This window comes from Podarcis filfolensis (assembly GCF_964270895.1).
Source record: "Podarcis filfolensis genome assembly, chromosome: 7".
In the NCBI taxonomy this organism is placed as follows: domain Eukaryota; kingdom Metazoa; phylum Chordata; class Lepidosauria; order Squamata; family Lacertidae; genus Podarcis; species Podarcis filfolensis.
Genome location: NC_139603.1, coordinates 12,881,849 through 12,892,101, shown reverse-complemented (window position 1 = coordinate 12,892,101; position 10,253 = coordinate 12,881,849). Strand labels below are relative to the sequence as shown.

At 47.8% G+C, this 10,253-nt stretch overlaps 1 protein-coding gene across 5 annotated transcripts in view; it reads left to right on the top strand.

Annotated features, from left to right (window-relative positions):
* The first annotated feature begins 753 nt into the window (after positions 1–753).
* The window catches only part of TRIO (trio Rho guanine nucleotide exchange factor), a 268,089-nt gene continuing 258,589 nt past the window's right edge, over positions 754–10,253 (top strand). For 2 of the 5 annotated variants that reach the window (XR_014550935.1, XM_083624561.1), the window contains exon 1: positions 754–1,555. Coding sequence is in view for 3 of the 5 variants with exons in the window: in XM_083624561.1 (XP_083480687.1) it covers positions 1,450–1,555 (106 nt within the window). In the remaining 2 variants the exon portion in view is untranslated. Of the gene's footprint in view, positions 1,556–3,466; positions 3,558–10,253 lie in introns of those variants that run through there. The other 3 variants (XM_083624566.1, XR_014550936.1, XM_083624560.1) reach the window with 3 other exon arrangements.

The window sequence follows — 10,253 nt, the reverse complement described above, 5'->3', positions numbered from 1 at the left end:
ACTCCGCAGGTGGCAAAATTTGTTAAGGCCGCTGTCGCTCCTCTCAGACTTTGCCAGCATGTAGCTTGTCACTCTCTTTAATCTGCTTTACTTGAGGCTGTGATTTTTGCATTTCGTGTTAATGGCCCGTTGGCAGTAATAAACGAACTGCTACTTACTCCCATAATTGTAATTGCACACGTTGACAACTGATTCGAGCATCTTCCTCAAACGAGGTTCCTGCTAATAATGAAAGGTTAGAAAGCGGGGGAGGCCGCTTCTTGCGAGCACTTTCACCTTTCAACGCTCCTCACTGCTCTCGGCTTTAAGAGTTTCACTTCTGCCATAAAGGAAAGGGCACTTGACCTGCGGCCTCGCTTTATGGGCTCCCCATTTGGGGGAGGAGGAACCACACCTTCCAATGGCCTCCCCAAGAGAGAGGGCGCGCTCTGCTCCCCACCCCCCGCCATCAAGGCGCATTAAATGCATACTCCGGCGCCGAGGCATTAAAGGGGATTTCCCCGCTTGCACATAATGCACCCCCCCAGCCAATAGCAAAATGATCTTTCCTTTCGCTCCGCGCCCCAACTGCCTCTTTCCTGTGCAGCCTCGCCGAGCGCGCACGGAGCCGCCCGGAACTTCCCGACAGGCTGCCGCTCCCCTCCCTCCCTCCCTCCCTCCTGCCCCGCTCCGAGGCTGCTTTCTCTCTTCCCCCAGCCAACCCCCGGCTTCCCTGGGCGGGGAATCGCCTCTCTTCCTTCCTTCGCTGTCCCCACCCACCTTTTGCAATGGCAAGCAAGATGGAGGAGCGGGGCGGCTTCGGCGCCCTCCCAGGGCGCTGTTGTTAAAAAAGCGCAGCTGCTCCCTAAAGGCTGCGGCGCCCTTGCTCCCCCCCCAGCGCGTCCCGCTGCCCCCCTCTTCCCGGATTGCATCCCCCCCTCCCCACCCTCTCCCCCCATGGGCCCTCCCTCCCCTCCTTCCTGCAATTGTCTTTGCTTCTCCTCCCCCCTATCCTGCATGCACCCATTGCTTATGCACGCGCTCTCTGGAGAGGCTCTGCCAGAGCTGTGATCCCTCCACGCGCGCGCGCGCGCCTCCATCTATTATTGCGATCCTTTGGCTGCCGCCGGTGCAACCGGATCGATCCACCCACCCATCCAGCTGCCCCTTTCTTTTCTCCCCCCCCCCATTTCCCCCCTCCTCTCCCCCTCCCTCCTTGCGCCATCGTCATTGCCAGCGCCGCCGCCGCGTTTCTTGGATGGATTTCTTCTTCCTGGGTGTTTTTGCTGGAAGGTGAAGCCGGAGACCCGGGCCCCCCCGAGGTTTTAGATCTCCTCTTCTTCCTCCTCGACCCCCCCAGCTCGTGGCTGCTGTCAGCGATCCAGGCCGAGAAGGGAGCGAGGAGCCCGGTCAGCGTGGCGGTGGCAGCGCGCTCGGGTCCGGAGGAGCCACCGACCGCGTCTCGCAGCCATGAGCGGCTCCACCGCCGCCTCCTCCACCAGCGGCAACGCGGCCGGCGAAGGGGCGGAGGACGCCGCCAAGGATTCCGCGGACATCGCGGCTTTCTTCCGATCGGGTGAGCGCTCCGCTTGGCCAGAGGGGAAAGGTGGTCTGGCGTTGGGGAGGAGAGGGTTGGCCTTTCCAAGGAGTTTGGAGAAGGAAGCGAGAGGGAAATCTCGGTCGTTCCGATTTTATTTCCCCCGTCCGGTGGTTTTGTGCGCTTTGGAGTGTCGCTGCTTTCCTTGCCCAAGAGCTAATAAAAAAAAGGGGGGGGGGAGGGAGGTATCAATCCTTGCCTCGGCAAGCCTCATATTTTTGCAGGATTTCTATGGCCGTGCGTTGAAAAAGGCCAAGTGTTCCCGGACCAGCCATATGTACCGTTGTATGCGTTTTACAGGGTCTCTTTAATATTTGGTCGATGGATCTGGCTGTCAACTCCAAAGCCCCGATATAGATTCTCTTTTAGCCAGTCGGGGTACCTTATCGTGCCCCATTCTTCAGAGCAGCCTCACCTCCTTTAAAGACTAGATTTCCCCTCCTTGATAAAGTCAATAGACTACAGAAGGCCAAGACTATCTGTGGACTGTAGCATGTGTCTGGGTGTCATAATCCACAGCCTTTGTCACTGTTTCTAGACAGCTGCTGTAACCAAGGAATGGCAACCCAGCCGCATCCCCATCTTTCCCTTCCTCCATGGGGGAAAAAAAACCGAGCATTTGTTTTCTTGTCTAGCTTTTGGCTCCAGCTCTGGGTGTGTGTTTATTTCTATTAAAATGAAAAGCTTCTTCTCTCTCCATCTCTGCCTGCCTGCATTTGCGGTTCAAATGCAAGTCTTGGAAGAGCAGAGTGTAAATAATCTACAGAGAGGCTAAGATAGAGTTGGCTTTGTCTGTTTTTTTTTTTTCTTTTCTGGGGAGCGAGCTTTTTTATTTTAATTTTTAATACAAAATTGGCCTAAGGAGTGGACAGTTGATTGTCTTTGTGCATTGATTTTGGTAGATGGTCGGATTTCGGGGGGGGGTGCTGTTGGCAGGGGAAGACATGCATCTTGCATAGTTAAGCTGTAAGGGAAATACTTTGACACAAGGCAGGTGCTGGGAGCCTCTCCTTACATGGTCACTCCAGCTGTTGCCCAAACCTCCTTGTATCCTGTTACCCTAGGGTGGTAAAACTTTTATTATTATTATTCTCGTTATTGAGTGCTTGAGATGGGGTAATGGCTGCAGCTGGGAAACAGAATGGATAAGGCGCAGAAGGCAGGTGATTCCTCCAAAACAGACCTTTTCCAGAAACCCTACAAGTGCAGAAAGGTAACCTGTACATTAATGATACCTGCCCTGTGTGTGTGCACGCCTGAAACTGCCATGTTGCAAGGCTCCCAGTGAATCCATTGCTTATGGCCACAGGGACTGTGTGATTTGTATAAGACAGTAAGGGGTGGGAAAGGAGTAGTTAGTTGGGCCTGTATGTTTCTGGGCTTGCAGCTGAACTGAAAAACCGCTTTCTCCCCTTGGAAAATGGGGTGGGGTGGTTGTTGGGATCATATATGCAAGTCACAGACATCCCTTTGCTTCTGGAGCAAACGTACCCGGTTATGACAAATCCAAGCAAAAGCAAAGAGGCTCTGTGAATTCAGGTGGGGAGGGATATCTCTGGAAGGAGAGAGGGAAAAGGCATGGGGTTGTCCCAACCAATGCCTGCCTGCTGTTGGGGGGGCAGGGGGAGGAGGCTGAAGGGGAAGCCCAGCAGAAAGGCCCCCTGTAACGGCTTGCCTGTCAGACTTCTCCTGAACGCCGCTTTAGACAGAAGCTCTCGCTTTGGGTTTTCCTCCCTCCTGCCAGAATTTGTTTGGTTCCTCCTCCTCTTCCTCTGCTGCTGATATGCTGCTCATCACCATCATCTTTCCAAGGAGGTGGGGAGAGGGGGGGAAGATAGGGCAGCGGGCTTCTTCGCTTGCTTCATCTGGATGCCTTTAAAAGGACCGAGCCTAGGAAGTGGGGATAGGTTGGGGGGGGGGGAGAGAGAAAGAGAAGAAATGCAGACTCATCTCTGGAGAACCGAAGGGGCATCTGAGTTAGGTAGGTATTTTGCCTCTATTAGTGAAGGAGTAGACCATGATTGCTTGGAGTAAATGTTCGTTTGCTAGCGTTTGCCCTATTTGACGGAGAACTGGGGCAGTGGGGGGGGGGAGGCATATGGAGAAAGGAAGGATGAAAACTGTCAGTTGTTGGGTCTCCTCTTTATTCTCCTCCTCCCCACTCCCCGAGTTGGTTATAGTCAGGGAACTTGTATACAAGGGTGATCACAAGCTTCTCGGCTCACAGTCCCTTAATCTGGGCCAGATATGATCCTTGAGGGTGGTGGCTGTGTGGACAGGTGGCTGGTTTTCTCCTGAGCTCTGTTGTTGTTGTTGTTGTTGTATGAAATGGGCTCCCAGGATAGACTGCATGGATCATGTTCCTCAGGAACCCATAATCCCTGTTGGACATCACTGCCGTGGTTAGATTGTCTCGCAGCGCTCAGTTGCAGGGAGACCCATTCATTCTGCATGGCTTCAAGGGTGAGTGTTTTCCTTTCCTAGGCAATTCTGGCATAGTGGGAATTGGGTGAGTTGCTGCCTAGGTACACTAACCAGCCCAATTGAGGTTGCTTTCCTCTAGGTTTGATCTGTGCTGCGTGACAAAGATGTTCTGGTGTGTGCCCGTTGCGAGACATAAGTGAATTTTTTACTGTTGAAAAGATTTTCTGCACTGGGGTTATGTCAGAGCATTCTGGCTTCTCTTCAAGACAGGCTTTCAAATTTGTCGGCAAAATTTACTGGTCTTCATACCTGTCTATAGATACTTGTTTGGGGCTGTATCCACTGTCCTGGGGATAAGACTGTTGAATTCAGCAGGATTTGAAACCTGACAAAGGCAACATATGATTTCCCTTCCCTGGGCTACCATGAGTTGAATCTTCTTGCCTCAGAGAAGTGACTACAGTATTTGCAAACCTTGTTCAGAATGTGTTATCCCATGGTGGTTCTGCTTCAGGTTTTACGTGATTTCTGATTCACCTGTGTTGTTACCCACTTTGAGCCATTCTGCAGTGAAAGCATCCCTGAGAATATTGGTAGTGAGAAGACTGGGAGAATTGGAAAGGCTGTTAAACAATAAACACAGGAGCTAATCATTGACAAATCCTTCTCTTTAGAATCCACTTAGATCAGGCATGCAAAGACACACACCGATTTGGGCTGTGTGTTAAATTTAATCCCACCTAAATCATGTGTTTTTTTAAAAAAAATAAGAAGACCTGATTTGGCTTTCTTTGTGTTGATTAGCCATTGACTTTGGGAAATTGGGAAAGGCATTCAAATAAATGCACATCTCTGTAGGAAAGTCCTGGTGGTATGGGTAAGAATAGACAATGAATGGGGTGGAAAGTGCAGCAATAGGAACAAAAAAAAGGAGGGGGGACTGGGAAGATCAGGGATGGGTGGATGGAATACCAGAATGGCGTTTCAAGCATGCAAGTAGGAGTTTGGGCGGGCACCATGACTGGTCTTCCAGGACCGGCAAAGAGGGAGGGGGCTTTGATTTTGGAATGGTGCAGCTGCTATGGAAGAGTATCTCTGAGTCATTGGGATGGGTGAACTTTTTATGGCGTGGAATGTATTAACTGTGGACTGCTGGTTGCTTCCACTGGACAAACAAATCAAAATAGGTCCTCGGAGCCTCAATGCTGAGGCCTGGAGGTGCTGTTGAATAGCTTGAGGACCTATTAAGATAAAGCCTGAAATGGAATGTGGTGGGGCTGGGATGCTGTACAATGGCTGGTTTGGTGCAGTTAATAATGGTACATCACTCCCATGATGTTTGCTTGTTGCAGGAAGTGGGGAGAATCCAAAAAAGCAACTAAAATCATGCTTTAAAAAATAAAAAAATCAGATGGCTGTGTTGCATATTGGAGGTAGGAATGCCTCGTTTTGCCTGTAATATAGGAATGACCTTTATATTTAGCCTTAAAATGTTGGTCTCTTGAGCTATAGGAACTACAGACTTTGTGACCAAACTATATGAGATGCTCTCTGATTAGATTTCCATAAATTTTCTGGGGAAGGTGGAAAATCCTCAAAATTGGATTCTTGGGGAGAAGGGGTTTCTGACTTCCTTTGCCCCCTACCCAGTCTGTCTCCAGGGTTAGAAACTCAGCTATATAAGCTGGGTGCCGAATGGCTCCTTAAACTAAAACAGAATGCCAAGCTGCCGTTTTGGGGCCAGGTGGCTCGAAAGTTGTCTTTTTCAGTTCGACTTTTGGGTTCCTGAAATTCATTTGATGTTAGCTGCTCTGAGCCCGGCTTCAGCTGGGGAGGGCGGGATATAAATAAAAATTATTATTATTATTATTATTATTATTATTATTATTATTATCATCATCATCATCATTATTCCAATTGTGCAAATAAAATATAATGGATAGAATTCCACAGGGTGTGTCGCTAGTGTGTGAAAACAGTCAAGATCTAAGGATTTCCAGGCATGCACCTCCAGATGGTGTAGATGTCAGGCGCCATTCTCACGCCCAGGCATCTTCACTTGGTCACAAACAGCCAATAGGTAAGGTAAAGGGACCCCTGACCATTAGGTCCAGTCGTGGCCGACTCCGGGGTTGCAGTGCTCATCTCGCTTTATTGGCCGACGGAGCCGGCGTACAGCTTCCGGGTCATGTGGCCAGCATAAGCCGCTTCTGGCGAACCACAGCAGTGCACGGAAATGCCGTTTACCTTCCCGCCAGAGCGGTACCTATTTATCTACTTGCACTTTGACGTGCTTTCGAACTGCTAGGCTGGCAGGAGCAGGGACCGAGCAACGGGAGCTCACCCCGTCGTGGGGATTCGAACCGCCGACCTTCTGATCGGCAAGTCCTAGGCTCTGTGGCTTAACCCACAGCGCCACCTGCGTCCCTTTAAACGGACAGGTGCAAAATGCGCCTGGTGAATTTTGAGCATGGTTTGCCGCCTGTGGGAAGCATGTGTGATTTTCCCAGCTGGGCAAACAGCAGATTTGGCATTGTGGAGGCACAGAATTTATTGATCAGGATAGTGGCACGAGTGGAAAAGGGATAGCTCCCCTTCTTCCCAGTGCCACAGCCCCGGTCCACCATGGCTGCTTTGTATAGATCAGAGCTCTGATCTCAGCTCATCTCCATTAGCTTTTCAGAAGTGTGGTACCTCAAAAGGAAATAAGCACTTCAAAGCAATGCAATGCAGTGCTTCCCGTTTTCTTGGAAAGGGTAGACGTATTTCTCAGCATGTTGTAACTTGGATGGAAATGTTTCCTTAATGCTTGAAATAACAGGCACAGTAACATTTTTGGCCCATTCCAATACGCACACTTTGAACGGATGTTGTTGTGCTTGTGGGCTTAATACTTTGGCATGTGCGTCGTTCCTGCCACTTTCAATTTCCTTATTTTTATTGGCAGAGATCAATATTGGTAGCACGATACTGCCCTCCATATTAAAAAGGCGGCGCGAGGGCCTTTCATGCGTTGACTTTTCGAGCCTCATATACACTGCTGTGATGTAAGCGGGACCAGGAGAAGCGAAGACTTCCTGTGCTCTCCTTCCCCCCTCGTTCTTTCTCGTTCCCTGCAATTATATAACTGGGCCCACTCGGTTTGATGTGCAGTATAGCACTTCGTGGTCTACATTTTTTAAATGCCTCCTAAAAATAGAGGGAAGGGATGACTTTGAAACAAACTAGATCGAGGAAGTTGTGTAACGCTCAGAGTTATTTTGCTATTTCAGTGGGTAATTTGAACTACTTTGAAAGCAGGGTTTTTTTTCCCTCTTGGGGGCCACATTCTCTTGCGGGGTAATCTATTTGGGGCCGCATGCTGGCTGCGGTCAGGGCTGCTCCCGTTTCTCTCCCCCATTTCTTTGCCTTTTCTTCCCCAACTCTTTTGGTTGCATGCAGAAGGTCAGAGGTTTGAACTGAGAGTTTGCCAAGAGCTTTGTCCTTCAGTCCATTTCAGTTTTGCTTCCTTTCCACCCTCCTTGTTTCCCTCTGGGTTTTCCTCACCTGCATGGAAACAGGCCATTTTAATGGAATTAGTATATTTTTATTAAACCTTTTTTTCTAAAAAAAACCCAAAAATGCCCAAACTTTTGAAATACACAGTGCATTTCAACTCTTGTTTGGATTCTTGATTCCTGGATATAAAGTAAATATTTGCCCGGACACTTTCTAAGCCACTAGCAATCAAACTTCCTACATTCAGATAACATCAACTTGTCTCAAATAAATGCTGCATATTGCTGAGAATTCTAGCATGCCCAGTTGCAGCTGATTCAGAACTAACACCAGACCATAGTGCTGTCTGAAAAAGCAATAAAAAAACCCTGGGCGGCTCTTCTCAGGTGTGGTGATGATTCCCTATCTCTTTTCCTGTAAAAAAAACCAGCTATAAGTAAGTCAGAAATTAAATTGCTATAACAAATGAAAAAAAACCCACTATGTAAAAATCAGGTTTGGTGTTTTTTTTGCTCTCTGGCGCCATTTGGTGTTGCTTGTTTGTAGCACATTCCAAACGTTGTGTGTGAGGTTTTTTAAAATATATATAACTAATGTAGCTGAGTCCCTGGTTTGAAGTCAAAACACAGTTTGCTGTTTCAGCCAACCCAGCAACCTACAGTTTGTACTTCTGCAAGCCATAGTCTGCTAGTTTGGATAAAATGGTAAAGTATGGTTTGCCTTAATCCTGGTGTGTGAAACCAAGGCTTCTTGACTGCTGATTCACAGAACACAGAACCATGGTTTGACATTGCACCAGAGTTGTTTGGTCTCACTGTCTTTCTGTCCTAGTCTTAAGGTGGGGCATGCCAGGAGCACAACTTCTCATTTTTATGGCTTGATATCTTTTCAGATAAGAGAGAGAGAATGAGAGAGAGACTACCAACAGACAGAAAAGTAAGAATAGAGAGAGGAGAAGGGCAAAAATGTGTGGCAAAAATGGTCCAATCTTTCAGGCTGGGGTTAAACGTGGATCTAGGAAAGTTTAGATATGTATTACATTTGTATACCACCCTTCCTTAGTCTCAGGGCAGTTCACAACAAAATAAAACACAAAATGAATAATAAAAATAAGAGCAAAACACCCCCCAGCCGACACATTTAAAAGGACCTAGAATGTTGTTCAGCCAAATACCTGGTTGAAGAGGAACATTTTCACCTGGCGCCTAAAAATATAAATATTGAAGGTGCCAGGTGAGCCTCCCTGAGGAGAACATTCCACAGACGGGGAGCCACCACAGAAAAGGCCTGTTCTCGTGTTGCCACCTTCTGGACCTCACGGAGGAGGTGCATGAAGAAGGGCCTCAGAAGATGATCTGAGAGTCCAGGTAGGTTCATATGGAAAGAGGCGGTCCATGCAATATTGCAGTCCTGAGCCATTTAAAGCTTTATAGACCAAAACCAGCACTTTGAATTGTGCCCAGAAACTCAATGGTAGCCAGTGCAGTTGGACCAGGATTGGTGTAATATGCTCAAACCGTCTTGCTCTAGCGAGCAACCTGATCGCTGAATTCTGCAGTAACTGAAGTTTCCAAACAGTCTTCCAAGGCAGCCCTACGTATAACGAGTTGCAGTAATCTAACCTTGAGGTTACCAGAGCATAGACTACAATAGTTAGGATATCTCTGTTTGGATAGGGGTGTAGCTGGGCCACTAGCCAAAGCTGATGGAAGGCACTCCAGGCCACTGAGGCCACCTGAGGCTTAAGTGACAGCAAAGGATCCATCCGGTCTGGTTCTGAGATGTAGAATAGCAGAGTCTGGGACGATTCCTACGGATAGAGATGGTCCTTGAGGAATTATTATTATTATTATTAATTATTATTATTTATACCCTGCCCATCTGGCTGGGTTTCCATCCACTCTGGGTGGCTTCCAACAGAACATTAAAATACAATAGTTTATTAAACATTAAAAGCTTCTCTAAACAGGGCTGCCTTCAGATGTCTTCTAAAAGTCTGGTAGTTGTTTTTCTCTTTGACATCTGGTGGGAGGGCGTTCTACAGGACAGGTGCCACTACCAAGAAGGCCCTCTGCCTGGTTCCCTGTAACTTGGCTTCTTGCAGTGAGGGAACTGCCAGAAGGCCCTGGACCTGCGTCCAGGCAGAATTGCGGCCCTGAGCCATTTAAGACTTTATAGGTCAAAACCAGCACGTTGAATTGGGTCCGGAAACTAATTGGCAGCCGGTGCAGCTGAAGACTGCTACTCAAGATAAACACAACATTTGTCTGAGGTTGCTTGTTGCAGGCGAAGTTCGGTGGTTCTGTGCAAAGCTATATATGCTTCTTGGGTCATTCCCAGTCTTCCAAATGAGTAAGCTTCTGAGAAACATTGGGATTCCCTGAAACATAGCTTTGAAAGCCACTGCTTGTGAATGGAGCCAACATGCCTTCTGATTAAGGAAGGAAAACCTTTGGTCTTCGTTTTTTCCTTGGTTATTTCCCCAGGACATCAGTTCTGTTGCCAGATACTGGCATTCTTTTTTGCTATTTCAGAAACTGTTCTTTTTTGTTCACCCTTCATTTCTCATCTTGGTTATCATCATCATCATTTTTAGTTTGTATACCATCTTTCTATCTTACAGCGGTTTACAAGCTGAAGAAACAAAAAATGTACATCTTACAACAATCTAATGCAATACAAAAATGTGATAATAAAACATAACTTTAAAATAGGCAACCAACAACAAAAAAGTAACACTCAACAATCCTTAGAA